The following is a 19,851-nucleotide window of genomic DNA, read 5'->3' as shown; positions in this document are numbered from 1 at the left end:
TGTTGAGGTGCGCATTGTTCAGTCCAACGCCCCAAGGCAGTTTGCCCCTTCCCTTCGCTCCTCCGATCCCCCGCCCCCGAGAATGATCGAAATCATCGCCAACGACCGCCTCGGCAAGAAGGTGCGTGTCAAGTGCGACCCCACCGACACCATCGGCGATCTCAAAAAGATCATTGCGTTGCAGACCGGCACCCAGTGGGAGAAGATTGTCTTGAAGAAGTGGTATACAATCTACAAGGACCACATCACTCTGGAAGACTGTACGTTGCCGCAGTGTCTCGCTCCGGAGGGCTGGGTGGGATAGCGGCAGGGAGCGAGAGGCGACCGCAGACAGCTCGGCTCAAGAGAGTCGTCGTCGCTGGAATCGTCGCTGGAGTCGTCGCTGGAGTCGCTGGAGTCTGGATCGCGAATGGCGCTTGCTGGCGATTGAGAAGCTAAACTTCCATGGAGAAGCTAAACCTCCATGGAGGATTGAACTGTCCGCCTCCCTCTGTGTCGAACAGTCGGGGCTTCGGCGTGATCTTATCAGAGCAGCCGAGGGCCATCTTGAAGTCAACACTCACGCCTGTGTCCTCTGCCTGTTGCATCCTCCCACCTGCCCGGCCTCACAGACGAGATCCACGACGGCATGAGCTTGGAGATGTACTATGCGTAACGGCATCGATTTACCCGAGTCGCTTCGACAGCAACGCTTCGGATCGGTCAGCGGTTTCCCGGGTGCGCCCTGTCATACTCCGTTGAACTCCCATTCTATCACCATCACCACCCCCCAGACTCTCATCACCGTCCCGCACCGATTCAATGCCCTTGCCATGGGCTCCTGTGCGGTGGCGGATGGTCTGGCTGCAGAGCGACTGGCACCTCTTCCTCGTGTACACATATCATGATCCAGTGTCATAGGTTTCCAAGCCTGCTTGATCTGTCCATTTCTTGGAAGCGATGGATTCTCGTCTTTGTGAAACTTGGATGTTTGGTCTCTCAAAAGTTTCTTACTCTTCGGGCAGAGCCGATGGATTGTGTCGTCACATCGATCCAGCCTTCAATCGCCCATATTGCCGGAGGGGGGGGGCTTGTGTCCGCATCAATCGATCGGAGACGTGGACGGGAGGGCGCGGAGCGAATTGGATTCTTGCTGGATGCATCGGCATCGGGCGAACGTGGCTGGGGCTTGCTCTGGGCGAGCGGACGTGCACAGCGAGAGGATCAACGATGTTTATTGAATTCTACTGAGAGGACAGCGGCAAAGGCGGGGCGTCAAAAATCAGGCTGCACGAGCATGCCCGGAAGCGGAAGAGAGATTAGAGTGGATGCGCTTGAGGGTCTGGACAGTCGACGGGTGCAGGGAGCGGTAGCGATGCGCCCGAAGTCGTCGTCAGGAGCGGAGGCGGATTGCAGATGCAGCCGAGTTGGTTTGGGTTATATGCAGCGAGTAGCGGATCTGGAAGGCAATGGCGCTGTCTCTGCGGTCGTCGCCCAGGCCGCATGCATTGGCCGCTCAGTCGTCGACGTCTTCGAGGATGACGGTCAGGGCTCCGGCGGGACCGGCGTCCCATGAGCCGGGCATGTGCAGCGCAGGCTCTTCCAGCGCCTTCTTGTCGCTGGGACGGCCCCACCACGGCCAGGTCTTGGTGTCGGCGTAGATACCATGGACAAAGGACAGGTAGATCGATGCCCAGCAGCCCGTGACCAAGATCATTAGCAGGCTGATGTGGATCTCCCACAAAAGCATGATGGAATCCCTTGCCGAGTACCGGTCGAGCACCAGGCGGCCAAAGTCGCCTCGGCCCAGCTCGATTTCGTAGCCGTTTTCGTGCTCGAGCAGCTCGTCGCCCTCGCAGCGCAGGGTCGGCTCCTGATCGTCCAGGACCGGGTCGGGGTCAGCAGCAAAGGCAATACCACCGGCGAGACCGACACCGAGACCGACACCGGCGCCGACTTGCTCGGTGCACGGGAAGTACGGTGTGTCCGGCGAAGGGCCGGAAGCCGTTGATGTTGCTGGCGACCTCGGAGAGAACGCCGGTCGAGAGGCTTGACTCGGGGACAAATCCGACAGTGCCACGCCCGAGTCTGAGCTGGACAGACCAAAGGACCTGAGGGCAGAGCTCGACAAGCCTGAATCGTCGAGCTGGGGGGCAGGCAGCGAATCGCTCTGGTCGTGGGGATCGCTGTGCTCTGTTGGCGATGCAGGTCGGTCGAATAGGTTCTGGATTAAGGTTTTCCGCCGGGGCGAGTTTCGGGGAGATGCGGCCAGGTTTCGGAAGGGATAGCGCTTCTGGGAGGAGGCCGGAGAGCTGCCGACTGAAGGCGAGCGGGACGGCGACAGTCGGGCATCGGCTGCGTCTGCGGGCCACACCAGTATCGTGCTCGACCGAGACCTTCTGACCTTGGGCGTATCCGGCACGGAGTCAGGACGACTCGGCGCGACGGGGTGATGCTCCAGATAGGTTTGATGGACCGTGGATATGGACTCCAGAACCTCGTCGACAAGCGAATCGATGCGCTCGCTCGAGTTCTCGGGGGCATCGGCGGCGCCGGGCAGGTACTCCTCGCTGACATCCCAGAAGATATCCTCGGGCTTGTCCTCGTCGTGCGAGTCGTGCGAGTCGTCGTGCGAGTCGTCGTGAATGTCGGGCACGGGGGCTTCGACAGCAGTCTTGGCGGAGCTGAGGAGACTTTCGAGCATCAGGCATATCGAGTCAAAGTTGTCCTGGTCGTGGTCGGCAGAGAGCGAAGCGTCCTTGGGTGCGGACTCGGGAGTCAGAGTCTGGGTCGTGCCGCTGGGCTCGAGCACGACTATCGGCGGAGTCCGGAGGTTGGTGCTGCTCGAGTCGATGTGTATGCTTGAGAGCAGAGCGGAGGTGGTGGTCAGTGGATGTGGGCGGGCGAGAGCAACAACAGTGAGGTGCAATGGGCGATAGAAATGGGCGTTGGAGCTGATGAGTTGCTGTTGTAGCTCGGAGCCTGAGGCGAACATGATACCTGGGCAATGGTTCAGCAGTCGCTTCGCACACTTCCGACAGCATGGGCTCCATCTTTTGGATGTGCGTCTGGAGGTCGGCCATGACGCCCATCAGCTGCTGCTGGGTGGTGTGGATGGAGGTCATTGCACTTCGGAGACGCTCGAGCTGTGAGAATGGGGGGTGGGAGCAAGAGGCAGCGCAGAGCGGAGACGGACAAGCAACGACGGGAAGAATGAGTGGGCGGGTGGAGAGCTGCGACGGTCGGTGGGCCAAGAGGCACTGCAGGAAGCCTTGGCTGCACACAGAGGGAAGGACAGAGCGTACGTTCTGTCGATTTATCGAGGCCCGAGAGGGTTGCGGAGACTCATTCTTGACGGTGAGGGTGATTTGGATGGACGGCGCCGGGTCGGCCGGATACGGAGGCGGCGGGGCATCGAGCATGGCGATGGACGGGTGGTGGACGGGGTGGACGGGGGTGGACGGGGCAGAAGGGCAGAAGGGAACGGATCAGGCGGACTGGGCCAAGCGTGCTCCAGGCCGGGCCAAGCGAGGACAGCGAGGACAGCGAGGGCAGCAGATCGATGCGAACGAAAGGATGCGGGCGAAAGGATGCGGGCCAATAAGGGCGGTAGACAATGGGGGCGGCGAGTCGCGCTGACCAGTGTTGCATATGATTGTGGCGCTGCGGTGGGAATGGCGGTGATATTACTGATATACTGATATTGATACTGATACTGATACTGATACTGATATTGATATTGATATTGATATTGATATTGATCACGATGACGGTGACGATGACGGTTCTAACGTTGCACGTGACGATGGTCTAATCATTGGCGAGCCCAAGTTCACCATTGGCGAGCCCAGGTTCACCGTCAGCAACTGGAGCCAATCAAGCCAATGGCATGTGCCAAATCCATCCGCACATGGCCCGTCTCCTGTCGGGTGTCTCCCTCCCCCGCCTGCATGTGCATGTGCATCTGGCTCGTCCGTTGGGTGGCGAGCTCCCGATGTATTCAAATTTGCACTGGACAGTGCGTCTCCTATTCTTCCTGGGCATCGCTCTCCCCGCCGTTCTTGTCCTCGTCGTCCTCGGCTCCATCGTCGCCGTCTTCCTCCCCGTTGTCCCCGGCCTCGTCGTCGGCGGCACCGGCACCGGCTGCCCTCTCGACTCGCTTGGCCCTCTTTTCCGCACCCGTGATCTTGGACTCGATCCACTCCTCGCCCGTCAGGCGGGCCATGAGGGCTCGGCGCTCGTGGCGGTTGAGCAGCAGCGATGCGCTGACATTGGCACGCCAGACAGGCAGCGTGATGGGCAGTTGGAGGCTGGCAGAACAGCGTCAGAGTCAGCCCTTTGATCTCGATCGGTCCACAGGGGCCAAAGTGTATCCACCCACAGGGTCAAGTCATGCCTCAGACACGATGCGAAACCCACCTGCCCGTGTAGCCTGGCTCTTCGGAAGGGTTGAACCGCAGGACAAAACTGCCTTGCTCTGGGCATTCGGGCAAAGTTCGTCAGTCAAAAGCCAAAAGCCAAAAGCCAAAAGCCAAAAGCCAAAAGCCAAAACCGTCCCAGCGGCATGACCAACACAATGCCATCGATGTTTCCAGCGTCCGCTCCTTGCTTTGCCAGCAGCTTCCTGGGCTGCGTCGCATGCTTACCCATGGTCTCAAGAACCTTCATGGTTTCTGGGGTAAACTCCTTGAATTTGGGGTAGTCGACTGTGAGCAACACCAGGATGTCGGCCAGGCAAGCCTTGGCCGTTCTGTTGTTCAGATACGGGTCGAGGATGTACAAGCCCTCGTTGTTCAGACGATAGGGACAGGCAATGCTACGAGTGGAGCAGGAACGGCACAAATGTCAGGCGTCGGCCACTTCCTCAATCTCCAAGTTCAAGCCACACGATCCACCTGGTCGCTGTGCAACGAAAGCCATGACATGGCCCTGCTCTTCTGACTTACCCCCCGTCACCGACATTGCGGGAGAACATGCGGACACCCGAGTTGACAATCTGTCGTAACAGATGGCTGATTGTTAATATGCCGCACATTGCTGCTCTGTGTGTCCGCCACCTCATCGAACTCGCCGCGCTCTGGTCTGTCACAAGTCCATGGCCACAGACGGATCACACCCACCTCGAGACGGCTCGAATTGTATGCCTTCAGAATGTTCTTGACCGACTGGGAGACAAAGTAGATTGTGCGGTGCTGGGCCGTCTCGGATCGGACCACGAATCGATCGCGCGGGAAGTTGGCGTCCAGACCATAAAAGTTGCTGGAGGAAGCGAAGGCGGGCAGATGGACACATCAGACAACACACCAATGGACACATCAGACAACATATCAATGGACACACCAGACAACACATCAATGGACACACCAGACAACACTTCAGCAAGGCGTTCTCTAGCGGGCTTGCTGCTCCTCCATCCCCCCTCACTTCCAAGCTCGATACACTCGGCATCGTCCTTCTGGCGAAGCTGCATATCTAGAGACAGGTACAGGTCGTTTGCGACCGTTTGGCTCACCCGCACGAAACAATGTCAGTGTGGTCAGGAGTCAGGAACACAAAGGGATCCTCCTTGCCAGACCAAGCCTTGTCCAGGTGCTTGGGATTGTCCAATTCGACAGGCTTCTGGGCAGCATCGGCCGCCTGCTTCTCGCTGTCGTCGTCGGTCTTGGTCTTCTTGCTCGAGCCATGGCTGTTGTGACAGAGGGCAATACAAGAATGCATGCACGTCTGTTAGTTAGGAGGACTGACTGTGCCTTCGAGCATGGGTCCCTGTCGCAGACACGCGCGGAGCAGATGGCCGTTCAAAGCCAAACGGCTCGCACCTGTTCTTTTCGGACTTTCTCTTTGAGCCAGCAGAGCTGGAATCCAGAGAGAGGTGTTAGTTGTCGGGCCCTCGTCCATTCCAGCAGCGCCGCGCGCGCTAACGAGCGTCGCACCCCGTAGAGTCCTCTGCGCGGTCGAGCAGTGGGATCGCCCGTGCCCGTGCCCTTACCCTCCGGCCTCTTCGCTTTCCTTCTTGATGAGAGCCTCCTTCTCGTCCAACTCGGCCAGCACTTGATCGGCTGTGACATCCGTTCGGTCCAAGGAGCCAATAGGTCCCGTCTTCTTCAGCAAGGCGACAAAGAACCCGCCAGTGTTCTGGAGGTAGGGATACAGGCGGATGCTGGGCAGTCCAGACAAGCAAAGTCAGCTTTGGCAAGATCGAGCACCAATCCATCTCGCAAGTGGGCATGCAGACAGGCAGCCGTGTCGGCCAATCCACCGTACCAGCGATCCAGATGCAGCGTGGTGTTGTCGGGGTGTGGGAAGACCGACTCGGGGCAGTTTCGGCGATTCTCCTTGGGCACGTCCTCGAACTTGTCATAGAACTGGTCGTCCTTGCACAGGATCTTCCAAGTCGAGATGCCCGGCTTGCGCTTGAGCTCAGGAAGCGTCTCCGAGATGTCGACCAGCTCGAGAGAGCCTGTACGCGCAAGCAGTGATGGGCCGCAAAGCTGCAATGAGAACATGCAATCCCACGAGCGGGCCTGCTTTGGCGCTGACTGAACCAACCAAAGCATCGACGGACAGGGCCGTAACTTTGTCGCTGTTCTGCTCATGATGCAGGGCTGAGAAGCGTACCTTTGTGTCGGCGCAGCAGCTCCGCGACAACGGCCTCGTTCTCGACTGAGGGTGTGGGCGTGCACGGATGGATACGGTTTGGGTGAATAAGTCTCGCGCCGTTGCCCCGCCCCAGCTGCGTTGGGTATGATGTGCGGGATGCGCGAGTGTCTCACCAGGGTTGAAAGAGCAAGTTGAATAGACAATGTTGCCGCCAATCTTGAGCAGCTCGCACGCGCGCTGTAGGATGTTGACCTGGATTCTGCGAGCAGCAAATGAAAATGTCAGTGAGAGACCGCCTTTCGTGGGGGTGGGCGTTTGCTGAGGAAGCGACGCCAAGTCGATGGCACAGTTATCTCTCTGTGAACACGAGATGGACGCAGCTATACATACTTGTGCAGGGCCATGCCTTGGTTCTGATGCCAGGAGCTCCAGATGGTCTTGTTCTTGCGGATTGTGCCGTCGCCACTGTCGATGCCAAAATATATCAGTGGGGAGGCCCGCAGCAACTGAGGAGGCCATCAGCCATCAGAAGCCATCAGCAGCCATCAGCAGCCATCAGCAGCCATCAGCAGCCATCAGCAGCCATCAGCAGCCATCAGCAGCCATCAGCAGCCATCAGCAGCCATCATCCATCGGTCATCGTTCATTGGTCGTCGATGGATGTACTGACCTGCAAGGCACATCGCACAGGATGCGATCAAACTGGAGAGACTTGCAGTTGGTGCCCTGTCCGAACCAAGGTCAGTATGAGCTCGCACAACTCTCCCCCCCCGTAGCGTAGTGGCACGGCTGCGCTCTCTCACCTTTGCGCCAAAGTAAATGTAAGGGAAGCACTGGGCATCGTGGTTGGTGACCATCAGACAGGGGCTCTGCAGGCGCTTGACCTGACGGATCAGCATGTGGCTGCGGTCGTAATCGGCGTCGTTGGCGAGGACAAGCCCAGCTGGAGAAAGACAGAGTGGTCGGTTCCGGCAAGGGCAGATAGCATATTTCAGTCACAGCGCCCAGAGACAGGCTCAGACGTTCCCGAACCACGCTTCAACAGAGAAATGTGCTTACGGGGAATGACTTCTTCAGTGGCGTGGATGGCCTCGATCAGTTGGGCCGTCTTGCTACCGGGAGCAGCACACCTGGAAGCCGACAGGGAGATCATCCGGTTGTCACCGCAAACATCGTGCGGATTAGCACCGCGACATCCGATCAAGAAAGGGTGCCCAAGGCCCAGGCTCGGGACTCAGCGATGCAATCGGCTATCTGTGAATGCCACGCAGACTCGTACATGTCCAAGACGATATGCTCGGGCTTGACGTCAAGCAGCAGCACGGGAATCATGCTGACGGCCTCTTGGCGGTTGATGTTGCCCTGGAGCCATGCAGAGCGGATCAATACGGGCTGCCATCACCAACAGGGCGCCCAAGCTCCTTAAAGTCCCCGCCGTCGAATCGATTGTTGCCACAGTCGTCAGTGCGAGCAATCGCTGCAGAGCCGCTCGATGCCAAGACGCTGTTCATCCACCTGCCCCCAAGCGTGTCCACCCTCATCAGCCGCAAAAGGAGCAGGCTGAGGCCAATACCCTGCTGCATCTGCAGCTGGCCAACTCACCACTTCCGTCTCCGAAACCAAGAATCGATGGAACTTTCCAATCTCAGGCGATCGGCGGAGGACATTGCGGGGACAGTCGAACTGCCAGGCGAGGTTGTTGGGGTACCACGGCAATGGTGTGGGCAGAGGCACCTTGATCAGCTCGCCATCGACCTCAAAGTCCTTGATGTCGGGGAAGTACTCCTTGACCATCAGATCTCGGAGCTCGACGGCATGACTGGAACAAAATGGATCGGCGGATGGGTGAGTGAGTGGTGTGCCGTAGGGGATCGGCATCGAGCGATCTGCTCGAGCGACCACACCCAGCAACCGCACTGGAGCGACCGCATCGAACAATCATCCATCCTGCAGCCATAGCGAGGCCGCTCCAGAACGACGATCCAGCCGAGACGACGGCGCCTAGACCAGTTCACGACGGCTCAGCGGTTTTTACCTGCGGCTGCCGGTGAATCGGAAGTTGGTGGGCAGCAGCGTCTTCATGCACGCCATGTTCTCCTCCCACTCCTCCTCGGTCAAGATGCCCTGGGCTTTGTAATAGGTGTTGAACTTTTCATTGTTCTGGTTAAAGTCGGAGATGTAATGGCTCGAGCCTTCGCCGCGGGTGATGGCATTGCGCTCACGGCCGCCCTGTGAGAGACCGATGTACGCAACAGGTCAGTTCAAGCAGCAGCAGAGACCAACCGGGGTGCATCCGCAAAGCCATCAGCATGCAGTAAACAGGAAGGGAGCCTCGTAGCGATATATGGCCGGGACTTGCGAATGCCGTTCTAGATCTTGGCCTCGCTGTGATGTGCCAGACCGGCCTGGATGGGGGGCCGGATGGGCTGCGGCTCAGAGTGCGCAGTGTTCGCACCTTTCTCCTGCCTCTGCTGCTCTTTGGATGTCGCTTTCCCATGGCGTATCGGTGTCTCTTGACTGGTCTGCGGCGGTCGCTGGCGTGGCTGGATGCAGGTGATGCAGATGATGCAGGCGATGCAGGCGACGATGCAGGCGATGCGAGTGTTGTGGGTGCGCGATTCGTGCAACACAATGAAAAAATTTCGGCAGACCGAGAAGGGCGGTTCTCGGTTGGCGATCTCGCCAAACACGTGCAGCCGCGCCTCCGACACATCACGTGCGATCATCGTGACCAAACACTGCCCCCCCCACACACACACACACGGTGCCGGCGTCGCACAGACGCGACTTGGCGCCACCAGGCCAGGGGCGGAAGCACAATCGGCCAGGCTTCCGGGTCTGCCCACCATCTCGCAACCGGCATGGCACTGGCTTCCAGATTCTCTGCTCGCATCGCCCGGACCATGTCGCCAGCTCTCTGCGCTGTCGCCCAGATCACCTCCACTGCAGCGGTCGCGGACAATCTGTCGGCCTGTCTGTCGCTGACGGCACAGGCAGCTGCTCGCGGCGCCCAGGTCTGTTCATATCCTCGAGCTTTTGTTCGGCATTCTCTGACCCAGCGCCGCTCATCCCGTCTTTCCTGCCCTTGTCGATCCAGATGATATTCTTCCCGGAGGCGACGTAAGTCTCATACCCACGGCTCGCCCTTGGCCGCTCGCCCTTGGCCCGCTCCTGACCTTGCAGCGATCCTCAACCACAGCGACTTTATCGGCCAATCCAAAGAGCAGACGCGTAAGCCGAAATGCATTCGGGGCTCGTTCTGGGCTGCTGGCGCAAAGCGAATCTTATCCGTCTGGAGCACTGAATCTCTGTGGCTTCTCTTTGTGCCCTTTCGGACTGTGCGCCAGTGGAGCTCACCGAGTCTCTGGAGGGAAACTTTGTCAGCACCCTGAAGAAAGCTGCCCAGGAACACAACATCTTCATCTCGGTCGGGGTGCATGAGAAGAGCAAGGACGATGCGAAGCGCATCTTCAATTCGCACCTCGTCATCGATCGTGGCGGCACTTTGGTTGGGTTGTACCGCAAAATCCACCTGTTCGATGTGGTAAGCTGCACTTGGCCTCGGGCCGAGGCGGCCCTCATGGCGACCCGGACCCTTGATGTGAGAGCGGCCTCATCATACTGTCTTCCGGCCACCCAGGACATTGCAGACGGACCCAAGTTGCTTGAGTCGGCCAGCACGATCCCTGGAAGCGAAGGTGGGTGTCGCCTCTGGGCTATGGCTGGCCTTTTGATCTCGCCGCTCGGCCCTGCAGCTCTGACAGGCAAGCCATATTCCAGTTGTTGCTCCTGTGACAACCCCCATTGGCCGAGTGGGACTATCTGTATGCTACGATCTTCGGTTTCCGGGTAGGTGTCGGTGTCCTCCCCAGCTGCACTTTCTCCTCCCCCCCTGGGATGGCTGGCTTGCACCGGCTTGCGATTTCTCGTGAAGCTCACGAGTCGACCGGATGCTGCTTTGTGATGGCCCACGAGCGGATGGCCTCGTTCGAGAATGCCGGGCCGGCACTGACCCAATGGTTGTCGATTCAGAACAATCGCTTTTGCTCCGCAGGATGGGCGCCCAGATCCTGACGTATCCATCAGGTATGTTGTCGCCAGGATTCATCTTGCCGCACCGATGGAGTCCGGCCGTCGTGTTGGCTCACCGGACCCTGCGTTCGATGACACTCTAGCATTTACAGTGAAGACTGGGCTTGCACACTGGGAGGTAACGTTGCCATGGGGGAGGCCGCCAAGCGGAGCTGATTAAGAGCATCGTGCTTGCGGTGCAGACGATGACTGCTCGTCGATGACGCTCGAGCTCTGGAATCCAGATCCTCCTCCGGGCACGAGCAATCGAAACCCAGTCCTTCGTCGTTGCCGCAGCACAGACCGGCTGGCACAACGCCAAGCGAGAGTCGTTCGGCCATGCAATGGTAAGAGTGGCTCGTTGGAGCAAACGATGTGTCTATCGGGCACGCCGGCTGTGGGGATACGAATGCAGCGACAGACCGGGTTTGACCGATATATCCGATATATCCGATCCATCCGATATATCCATTGCCTAGATCGTCGATCCATGGGGTGAGTCGAGGCATCTGAATGGTGTGCATAGAGCCGATCGATTGAAGCGGGTCGCTGAGACCGGATTCCGTGCATAGGAACGATCGTTGCCCAGTGCGGCGAACAGTCGCAGCAACTGGGCTTTGCCGAGATCGATCTGGGCAGCCTCGACAAGATCCGCACCGAGATGCCGGTGGAGAACCATCGCCGCAGCGACGTCTACCGGCTCGACCTGGTGTGAACAGCATTGCTAGTGGTGCTGGTGGTGGTGCTGGTGGTGGTGGTGATGGTGGTGGATTCAAGGACATCGATGCGCCATGGGCCCCACGACGGCCGCCATGGTGTCGAACAACAGAATGTCCACCCGCATTCCATGATATCGTGCATCTCTTGGCAACCTCCAGCGATCGTCGCCCGGATTCCGGTGCTCGGATGCAACCAGACAGAGTTGGTCGCCCCTTGGGCACATGGCCGCATTGTTTGTGCCTGCTCAGGGCATCGGCACAGCCCGGCCGATTGTTTGTCGTCGCCAGCGCAGATTCGTTTGCTCTGTGCTTCGGCCGACCGGCTTGTTTCCGTTGCCCTTCGTCTGCCCCGGGGTGGTGCTCTTGGCGATCATCTGCCCTGCGCTCTCGCCGATCGTCTGCCCTGGTGCCGAGCCCACCTCCCTCTTCGATCCGCCTGGGTGGTCTGTCCATCTGCCCAATCCGCTGCAGACTCTGCAGACTCTGCATCCCCCCTCCCCTTTACTCCTTTACTCACATCCGCATTCATCCGCCTTCCTCCGGACAGCCCGTCCCTTGGCTGCGTCCCTTGGCTGCCTCTTGCTGCCTCTTACTGCCTCTTGCTGCCTCTTGCGGCTTCTCGATCCCTCCCTGTCCTTCGCTGTCCCTCTCCGTCCCGAGTCCGTCTGTTTTCTGTCGCACCCTCTCGCCGCTGGACCCTCCGGCTCAGCTGTCCTCTGGTCTCCGTCTCCAAGTTGCCTTTGCCCCCCCCCAGCGACCCTCCCCTTCCTTTCGCCGCCTCCCAGCTCGATCCGCTGCCTCCGTTACCGCAGCTCTTCCTCGCTCGCTCGCTGGCTCGCTTGCAGGCTGCTCCTCTGAACCATCGTCTTTGCCATGGGCAACGCCGTTTCTCTCACCAAGGAGCAGGCTTCGCTCGTACTTGCGTATGCATACAGCCCCCAGAGCGACCTGCCGCCGCCGCTGCCAGCCGTCGTCGATGACGGTATCGACAACGACAACGGCCGGCATTCTCTGCGCATCTCGGCCAACAACCATGCCGCTGGTCCTGCCGGCTTTGAGATCGAGCATAGCCGGTTCAACGAACTGCTCAGCCGGGCTCGAGACCTGCATGTATCCTCGTCGGTCGCCCCGTCTCGCCCCGAGCCCCTCGACCTTTCGCTCAAGCCCGTTCGATTTGGGCAGCTCACTTCGCTATTTGTCATCGGTCTGTGCTCGCAGTCCATCGTCAAGATCACCGAGAACATTGGATTGCTCGAGTTTACGACGACGCTGCAGCTGTAAGTCACTGCCGCCCTCGGCAGCGAAGGTTCTGCGTAGAGGATATGTCCAGCCCCTGGGATGGAGAGCGTCCGCTTGATTTGGACGCAAATACCCTGCTGTGGTTCGCATGAGTTTGCTGGACCGGATGAGCCATGTCAGCGTCCTCTGGCTTTGCCTCGAGGCTCGCTCGATGCAGTCCTGCCTCCTCCTCCAGCGCCCGAGACCCTGCCCTCGCAGATTCTGTCTTGTCCGCCCAGCCAATTCTAACAACTCGATCTGCTCCACCCCTCCCGCCTGTTCCGCCGGCTCTGTAGCTGTTGCAACTCGATCAAATCCATCCCTCCCGAGATCGGCTACCTGCGCTCGCTCAAGATCCTATACCTCTCCCGGAACGAGCTGACCGAGCTGCCGGACACGATTGGCTTCCTGACTTCGCTCGAGGAGCTCAAGGTCGGCAGCAACAAGCTCACCGCCCTGCCGGCCTCCATCTCGTCCTTGACCAAGCTCAACAAGCTGTATCTCGACCACAATCTGCTGACTCGGCTGCCGCCTCAAGTCGCGGCGCTCAAGGCCCTCGCCAAGCTGGATGTCTCCCACAATCCGATTCCCTTCCTCCCGGCCGAGCTCACCCGGCTAAAGTACTTGCGCGTGCTGCAAGTCGACGGATGTCCCTTGGCTGAAACACCCGAAGCCGCTGCTGCGATTGACGAGGGCGACCGCAGGGCTCGTCGGCGGTTTGTCCAGGGCCATTCCCTCGAGTGCTCGCCGTCCGAGTCGGTCCTGCAACGCATCGATGACGACAGCGAGCATACCTTCCCAACGCTGCGGGAGCTGGCGGCACGGGTTCTGGTCCGCCAGCAGATTCCCATCCTGCGCATTACCCAGGACGAGATCAAGGAGTACCTCGGATCGTCGTCAAAGTGCTCCTTCTGCTCGGGGCCGTATTTTGAACACTACACCACCCGTTGGCGCATGTGGGAGCGGCCGGGTCCCACTGTGATTCCCATCCAGTACCGACTCTGCATCCCACACTGGAACACGGATGCCGAGCGCCTGACGGTGCTCTTCCGTGCGCCTCCCTCGACGGCCCCGTCGCCGTTCCAGTCTCTGTCGACGACGCCGGTCGGCACACCTCCCCCAGAGCGGCGAAGCCTGGCCACCCGCCTGGATACCCTCTCGGGCCGCTCTCGGTCCTCGTCGGCCTCGTCGTCGCTCGCTCTCGAAGGAACCCTGCCCATCAGTGCCCTATCCAAGAGTCCGAGTCTGCCTTCTCTTCCCGAGGCTGCCGATCCCAAGGGGCTCCGGAACAAGATCGTGAGAACCAGCATGCGCATGAGCAAGTCCTTCAGCTTTGGATCTCTGTCTGCGTCGCTACCGGAGTGAGAATCGCCGCGACTCGGCAAGTCCTCTCGGGTAGTTGTGAATGATGCTCACCCGAGCAGCCCACAGATGTCTGCTGAGCCGTGAGTCGAGCTGGACCGCGAGTCCAGACCACAAGCACGACCCATGGCCTCGACATGATCTCGGCAGGATCTGGATGCCCGTCCGTTCACACGGATATCGCCATGTGACTGCTCCTGGCTCTTTTTGTTTCCTGGCTGATGATGCCCTTCCCCCTGTGCGAGTGATCCCTTTCTTGCACCTCCATTTCCATGTTGATATTTCCTCCCCTTCCATTTTTGGGCTCTAAGCCGCCTGTATTTGCGATGCGCAAGGGTAGTTCCCCCTCCTCCCCTCTTCCCTCAACCTGAGCGAGTGGGGTTGTGTGGTGGCTGACCTCGCGAACGAAGCGAGAACGTCGTCTCTCAGACAACCCAATACATCGTTCCTCTGATCCACATTCCTGCACATGTCAATTGTCGATGGTAATCGCCGGGCAAGGTGGACGGCATGAAGCCCCGTGTGGTTGCAGCGGTGCATGATTCCACTGCTGTTCAGTTTTATCTCATCGAGTGTCATCCAGTCCAGCTCGGTCCGGCTCGGTCCAAGGCACAAGCGATACCGTGATCGTGTGGGGGGGGGTCTGGGAGGCTACAGCTTCTTGACGCTGGCTCGCTGTGTCTTTCGTGCTTCGCGGGCCTCTGCCATTTTCTGTTGGTACATGTGGGTTTGCAGGTTAGTTTGCAGGCTTGCAGTGTCAGCTTGCGCAAGCTCGGGATGGATATGCCACCGGACAGATGTCCAGTGCATATGGGCTTGCGAGGCCAAGATGACCGAGCGCCGTTTCGAGCCGATCAAGGGGAAAGTGACCATAGGCCCACGGGCGAACGAGTACAGCGTGCAAACGCAAACTCACCTGCCGACGTTTTTCTTTCTCGAGCTCTCGGTCGGCCACGCTCTTGGACGAGGATGGTACCGGACTGGTCGATCCAAACGACCCGTGTGCTCCAAACGACGACACGGCCGAGGACGCTGACGACGACGACGTTGCGCCAAAGCCAGAGGCACCGAGGCCGCCGGTCGTCTTGGGGAACGAGCTGGCGGCGCCCCAGTCATCGAAGCTGTCGCGTCCGGTGTTGGGGGCTCTGCTGCCGGTGTCATCATCATCGTTGTTGTTGTTGTTGTTGTCATCGTCGCCCCAATCGTCCCAGCCGCTCGTGCTGGGTTTGGCCTGCGACGATACCGACGAGGGAGTCTGGGTCCGGCCGGGAGCAGAGGACGGCGCCGTGTGGCCACCAAAGCTTCGCACTGCCGAGTGGTCCATCGAGCTTTTGTTTCGGGTGGCGCTGGCGGCGCTAGATGATGGGGCGGCTTTGGCAGGAGCGGCGGGACCGGTGCTCCAGCCAGAGGCTTTCTCTGTCAGGGTTGAAGTTGGCACACAGGTCAGCGCACTGGCGTCATCAGGCGGCCCCAGCCGCCACCGACGTCGAAAGCACCATCAGATACCAACGAGTCCACTCGCAAGACGATTGGCACCCACCCCATCCATCGTCATAGTCCGCTTCCTCATCGACATCCCATCCACCGGTGTCGTCGTCGTTCCAGCCATCGCCGGCCGTCGGTTTGCTGCTGGAGCTTTGACCGTTGCTTGCAGCGGGCCTGCTGGCCGAGGCGTTATTTGCGCCGTACTGGGTCGGGGGGTTTGTGCGGATCTGCGGCGAGGCACTGGCAGCTCGATCGAGAGCGACGGGGCGAGCCTGGCCTGCTGGTCCAGCGCTTGGAGGAGCGCCGATGCCTGATCCCGGTGTGGGTGTCGCTGGGGCGCCAGCAGAGCCGATGATGGTGTTGGTGAGCTTGCTCGATAGGACTGACACTGCCGACCACGACGACCACGAGTCTGCGGGGCTCGATGCAGGGCCAGCTTGGGCTGGGTTGCTTGTGGCGGCAGGGGCTGTGGCAGAAGGGACTTGGGCAGCAGGGGAGACCGCGGGGGCCTGTGGCTCTGGCATGGACTTGGAGTGGGCCTCTAGTTTCTTGATGAAGACGTCAAAGGCCTTGAATGCCTGCTCGCGGATATTTCTGTGGGATGGATGGGTAATTCAAACCGGATGCGGGTTCAGTTATGTCGACACCAATACGGAGAGGGATGGGAGGAAGGCCGGACAGCCACACCAAGGGCCAACAAAGAAGCAGCAGCAGCAGCAGCAACAGCCCACCCCAGTCGGAGGTTGGCAAAAGTGCCTGTTGGATCCTCACCGTTCATTGTCGACAAGCAGCGGGGACATATGAGGCAAGACCTTCAGTGCAATATCGGTGGCGTCGTAATAGTCTTGGGTGGCGGCCAGGGCAAGGAGGCCCGCGTTTCGGGATGGCGGGAAGGGATCGTGCAGCGATCGTGTGAATGCCGGAATCAGAATTTTCTTGCGAGTCTGCAGGGTAGAAGAGAGCGGGCCCAGATCGGCGTCAGCAGGTCGGCGCCCTGGACGAGCGATATCACAGCACCGCAGAGCTGCAGTATTGCAGCCAGGATCGACGTATCGACAGCAGCGCTCCGCAACGCTCTGCAGCCCGCAGGCGACAAAGCCATTCCCGACCCTCCAACGGCCAGGGTCTCTGGCGGCTGCTTACAGAGTCGCTCAGATGCTTGCTGATCTTGCCAAGACAAATGGTGGTGTTCTGTCGATTCAGGTGGCATCAAGCTGCGTTAGAACCTGGCTGTATCAGTGCGAAGGCGTACGGGCGGCTGCAAGACACCGTGCACAGGCCTACCGTTCGAATGCCGGGTTCTTCGTCCGTCTGGAGTTTGGCCAGATAGCGTAGGAGGTCGTTGTTGATGACACGTTCGCTCAGCTAAACGGAGACGCCAGTGACGAGCGTTAGATTGGCAGCATGGACACACCTGGGAACTGAATCGGCCTCATAGGCAAGCAACTTACTTTGCCAATGATCAGCAGAATGGACTTGAGTGTCAGCTCTCGTATAAGCGCCTGGGTCAGAGGCGGATAAGACGGTCAGATCCGCCACGTCGCTGCGAGCAATGTCATTATCGATCTCCCGCATGATCGCAGCAACGGTCGTTGCTCCGGTGGCTGCCTTGTGGCCGGTGGACTATCTTCGTGCCGGTACTTACGCTAGTGTCGCCAAATCCAGTCGCCTGGTGGTGCAAGCGAAGGAGATGTCGGCATGGAAACGGTAAACAGTCAGCCGCTGGTCCGCCGACGTCACGCAGAGGACGACGTACACAAGATGCCGACAGCAACAGGACGCGCGAGGTATCATGTAGAAAGCGGCAGATCAAGACAGCATGCAAGTGCGCACCAGGTTTGGAAAAATCTTGTCGTTGACAACTTTAGTGCTCAGGTGCTCGACAAAGTGGCCGAGGTTCTCGCACAGGCTCGAGCGGATCGACCGGTCGTTGGAGGAAAAGAGCCGCACGATAATCGGCGTGATCAGCGAGTCGAACTCTTCGTGCGTCATCTTAGACCCAATCTTCAGGATGGGCGTCAGGGCCTTGGCACCTGCCCCGCCGAATTCCAGGGCATTGATCAACTCTGGCAGTATCTTGTACTTGCAAAAGTCTGTGGGGAAAGTGTCGATGGAGGCGTCGATTTTCCTGGGCGGAGCAAGAGTGTGAGCGATCCAAAGGAAACGACGAGGATGAGCAGATGTGTTACGAGTCAGCAGCGAGAGAGTGTGGCCGCTCTAAAGCCGCCAAGTTCGTGCCATTCTTCGTTCCGCCTCGCTGCTTGCATGTCGAGGGCGCAAGGTGTGTGCCTATCAGCCAGGTCGACGAAGGCCGCAGTTGAAGCGCATCAAATGCAATTTCGACCCCACCTCAGAAACTGATCCTTTTCATGAGCGTCCTTCATGGCGATTTGCTCGAGGAAGATACTGACTTTGACAAAGTCATTGTCAAAGTATCCACCCTGGCGGTCGCCACGCTCCAGCACAGTTTCGATATCCATGCGCGATCTGGGGTCGCTGTTGAGCAGTCCTTTGTATGCCAAGGCAAGCGACTGCGTTCATTGGATCAGCATTAGATGCACGAATCAGAACTGCCCCCCCCCATACACATGGGGGATGCGAGGCAGAGTGGACGAGAGCGATACGCATGCATGCACAATGTCCGGCCGACGACCATTACGGATGCTCGGACCAACCTGGGGAATCGCGCCCTTCTTTGCGAGCTCCTCTGGGCGCGAGAACGGCTGGTTGAAGATTTCGTAGAGCAAACAGCCGTACTGCCAGGAATCAATCGCCCACACAGGAATGCTGCCCACCGAACCAAGTCAGTCTGAGAGGCCTTTGCTTTGACAGGCGATTTGGCTGGTCCTTGACGTTGGCATGGTATTCTCGGGCCCACCAGCAGTGCGCTGGACTCTGCATCATGTAGTTGCATCCTTTGGGACGCACCGATGGACAGACTCACCTCTTGACCATCGACCAACTTCCGTTGCGGAACTCGGGGGGAATGTACTTTGAAGAGTCCGGCAGGCTGTTGCCATAGTCTACCACAAATGGCCGCTCTTCTTTCAACGAGCACAGTAACTCCAGCCCACCGAGTCTGTTGAATCATCCGGTTTGATTCGCGGCGCAACACGAAGTGTGAGACGAACGCACACCAGTCATCGGAGCTGGTCCATATGCTGGGGTCGGTGCTGAACCTACTTCCATTCGCCGGCCTTGGTCACAAAGATCGAATCGATACGGACATTGGCATGGATTATTGAGCAATCGGTGTTCAGGAACTTGATGGCGCGCTGCGTTGACAAGGTCGTTGATCATGGCGCATCAGCATCCACACGCAAATGGCCACGAGAAGGCTGCCGTTGAAGGAAATGCACAGCCGGATGACTCCCTGTGCTCTTGATAGCGCCGCCTTGGGTCGGACCACTTACTCCAATCTTGAACAGTCCCCACGCGGTCATGTTCTCGTTGGAGGATTCGGCAAGCTGCGAGCTCAGAGGCTCGACGGCTTCGGTGCCGATTATAATCTGGCTGTCGGTCTGCAGATATGAACAGACACATTCGAGTCAGTCAGTGTCAATGTGGGGCGAGTGAACATCGAGCACTTTGAGGAGGCTTGCCAGGCAGCTCAATCCCCTTACTTCAACGCCATCGATAAACTTGAGAATGTCGGGATGGCGAATGGTCTTGAATCGCTTGAGACAGTTGCGGGCGATGGCAACCTTGTCTTTGAATCGCGCACAGTCAAAGACAAAGACAGATACGGGGGTATTGTCGTCCTGCCCAGGCGATTGCATGCCGTGCAAAGTGCTATTAATTCCGAGTGAAATGCCGTGTCGTGGCATGATGATGTGGCGCGGAGTGCCTCTCGAGTGATCAGGCGGACTGATAAGAACGCGACCGGTCAAGGGAGCCGGATCGCAGCGAACGACGCTGCTGAAGGGGCCGGCGCTCCTCCCAGCGAGTCGCCGGCGGGTCGCCAGCGATGCAGGCAGCAACATGAGCAGCCAACCTTTTTCGTGCCACGGTGGATGGCCCAGAGACTCGAGGGGCTCGACGAGATCGGCTCTCCGATGGAAAAGGGCAGGGCGGGGCCGGCGGCAGAGCCGATGGCTCTGGATATGGTGGATTTGGCAAACTCGAAGACGCTCATGGGAAGGTCGGCAGGGGAATCTCCAAGACGATCAGGCGGCAAGGCTGGAACGGCAGGGCCAGGGCGGCAGAGATGCGTGGACACGAAGCAGTTGGGACGGTGAGATGCAGGGCGTGCGCGGGGCTGCTGTCCGGGGACTGGAGACGGCTGCCGATGCCGATGCTGATGCGGATGCCGATGGGGTTGAGCGATGAGGTCGAACATCGACGTGCGACGACGAAC

The 19,851-nt window shown here is 59.2% G+C and overlaps 6 protein-coding genes across 6 annotated transcripts; 3 read left to right on the top strand and 3 right to left on the bottom strand.

Moving 5' to 3' along the window:
• Positions 1-59: 59 nt before the first annotated feature.
• Positions 60-1,113, top strand: BJ171DRAFT_520381 (ubiquitin-related domain-containing protein). The gene is made up of 2 exons (XM_053112428.1): positions 60-260; positions 612-1,113. Exons 1-2 carry the CDS (start codon positions 83-85, stop codon positions 653-655), a joined length of 222 nt encoding a protein of 73 aa, XP_052962911.1. The 5' UTR covers positions 60-82; the 3' UTR covers positions 656-1,113.
• On the bottom strand, positions 1,109-3,545 carry BJ171DRAFT_520379 (uncharacterized protein). Its single transcript, XM_053112427.1, has 3 exons — positions 3,285-3,545; positions 2,980-3,125; positions 1,109-2,840 (listed from the first exon to the last, which is right to left on the bottom strand). The coding sequence occupies exons 1-3, from the start codon at positions 3,399-3,401 to the stop codon at positions 1,496-1,498; spliced, it is 1,608 nt and encodes a 535-aa protein (XP_052962910.1). The 5' UTR covers positions 3,402-3,545; the 3' UTR covers positions 1,109-1,495.
• A 410-nt stretch (positions 3,546-3,955) lies between these two features.
• On the bottom strand, positions 3,956-9,201 carry BJ171DRAFT_520376 (cytosine(34)-C(5)-methyltransferase). Its single transcript, XM_053112426.1, has 18 exons — positions 9,035-9,201; positions 8,615-8,808; positions 8,182-8,398; positions 7,859-7,941; positions 7,639-7,709; positions 7,383-7,522; positions 7,250-7,305; positions 6,970-7,044; positions 6,753-6,838; positions 6,598-6,642; positions 6,244-6,439; positions 5,969-6,139; positions 5,492-5,665; positions 5,100-5,238; positions 4,926-4,975; positions 4,626-4,795; positions 4,399-4,456; positions 3,956-4,289 (listed from the first exon to the last, which is right to left on the bottom strand). Exons 1-18 carry the CDS (start codon positions 9,074-9,076, stop codon positions 4,007-4,009), a joined length of 2,250 nt encoding a protein of 749 aa, XP_052962909.1. The 5' UTR covers positions 9,077-9,201; the 3' UTR covers positions 3,956-4,006.
• Positions 9,202-9,414: 213 nt separating this feature from the next.
• Positions 9,415-11,476, top strand: BJ171DRAFT_520372 (nitrilase and fragile histidine triad fusion protein NitFhit). Its single transcript, XM_053112425.1, has 11 exons — positions 9,415-9,593; positions 9,677-9,699; positions 9,779-9,810; positions 9,927-10,123; positions 10,220-10,277; positions 10,360-10,428; positions 10,612-10,665; positions 10,755-10,789; positions 10,896-10,997; positions 11,130-11,145; positions 11,223-11,476. The coding sequence occupies exons 1-11, from the start codon at positions 9,441-9,443 to the stop codon at positions 11,363-11,365; spliced, it is 882 nt and encodes a 293-aa protein (XP_052962908.1). The 5' UTR covers positions 9,415-9,440; the 3' UTR covers positions 11,366-11,476.
• Positions 11,477-11,922: 446 nt separating this feature from the next.
• Positions 11,923-14,280, top strand: BJ171DRAFT_224369 (uncharacterized protein). Its single transcript, XM_053106521.1, has 2 exons — positions 11,923-12,646; positions 12,944-14,280. The coding sequence occupies exons 1-2, from the start codon at positions 12,243-12,245 to the stop codon at positions 14,010-14,012; spliced, it is 1,473 nt and encodes a 490-aa protein (XP_052962907.1). The 5' UTR covers positions 11,923-12,242; the 3' UTR covers positions 14,013-14,280.
• A 1,189-nt stretch (positions 14,281-15,469) lies between these two features.
• BJ171DRAFT_428213 (armadillo-type protein) lies at positions 15,470-19,629 on the bottom strand (the record flags this gene model as incomplete). The annotated part of the gene is made up of 14 exons (XM_053107848.1): positions 15,470-16,088; positions 16,266-16,438; positions 16,638-16,685; positions 16,764-16,859; positions 16,946-16,996; positions 17,140-17,163; positions 17,328-17,622; positions 17,844-18,025; positions 18,170-18,281; positions 18,439-18,573; positions 18,678-18,769; positions 18,908-19,015; positions 19,118-19,255; positions 19,489-19,629. The coding sequence occupies 14 exons, from the start codon at positions 19,627-19,629 to the stop codon at positions 15,470-15,472; spliced, it is 2,214 nt and encodes a 737-aa protein (XP_052962906.1).
• Between the last annotated feature and the right edge of the window lie 222 nt (positions 19,630-19,851).

Source organism: Polychytrium aggregatum, assembly GCF_025602895.1.
Source record: "Polychytrium aggregatum strain JEL109 chromosome Unknown BJ171scaffold_45, whole genome shotgun sequence".
Lineage (NCBI taxonomy): Eukaryota > Fungi > Chytridiomycota > Chytridiomycetes > Polychytriales > Polychytrium > Polychytrium aggregatum.
This window is presented reverse-complemented; position numbering and strand designations above follow the sequence as displayed.

Coding starts and splice junctions, on each gene's coding strand:
- BJ171DRAFT_520381 (XM_053112428.1), top strand. CDS start 83: ATGATCGAAATCATCGCCAACGACCGCCTCGGCAAGAAGGTGCGTGTC. Junction 261..611: donor CCACATCACTCTGGAAGACT/GTACGTTGCCGC, acceptor CCGGCCTCACAG/ACGAGATCCACGACGGCATG.
- BJ171DRAFT_520379 (XM_053112427.1), bottom strand. CDS start 3,401: ATGCTCGATGCCCCGCCGCCTCCGTATCCGGCCGACCCGGCGCCGTCC. Junction 3,126..3,284: donor CCTCGATAAATCGACAGAAC/GTACGCTCTGTC, acceptor CCATTCTCACAG/CTCGAGCGTCTCCGAAGTGC. Junction 2,841..2,979: donor ACTGCTGAACCATTGCCCAG/GTATCATGTTCG, acceptor TCTGCTCTCAAG/CATACACATCGACTCGAGCA.
- BJ171DRAFT_520376 (XM_053112426.1), bottom strand. CDS start 9,076: ATGGGAAAGCGACATCCAAAGAGCAGCAGAGGCAGGAGAAAG. Junction 7,523..7,638: donor CACTGAAGAAGTCATTCCCC/GTAAGCACATTT, acceptor GTCTTTCTCCAG/CTGGGCTTGTCCTCGCCAAC. Junction 4,976..5,099: donor ACAATTCGAGCCGTCTCGAG/GTGGGTGTGATC, acceptor CTGTTACGACAG/ATTGTCAACTCGGGTGTCCG.
- BJ171DRAFT_520372 (XM_053112425.1), top strand. CDS start 9,441: ATGGCACTGGCTTCCAGATTCTCTGCTCGCATCGCCCGGACCATGTCG. Junction 9,594..9,676: donor CAGCTGCTCGCGGCGCCCAG/GTCTGTTCATAT, acceptor TTGTCGATCCAG/ATGATATTCTTCCCGGAGGC. Junction 10,790..10,895: donor CTGGGCTTGCACACTGGGAG/GTAACGTTGCCA, acceptor TCTGGAATCCAG/ATCCTCCTCCGGGCACGAGC.
- BJ171DRAFT_224369 (XM_053106521.1), top strand. CDS start 12,243: ATGGGCAACGCCGTTTCTCTCACCAAGGAGCAGGCTTCGCTCGTACTT. Junction 12,647..12,943: donor TTTACGACGACGCTGCAGCT/GTAAGTCACTGC, acceptor CCGGCTCTGTAG/CTGTTGCAACTCGATCAAAT.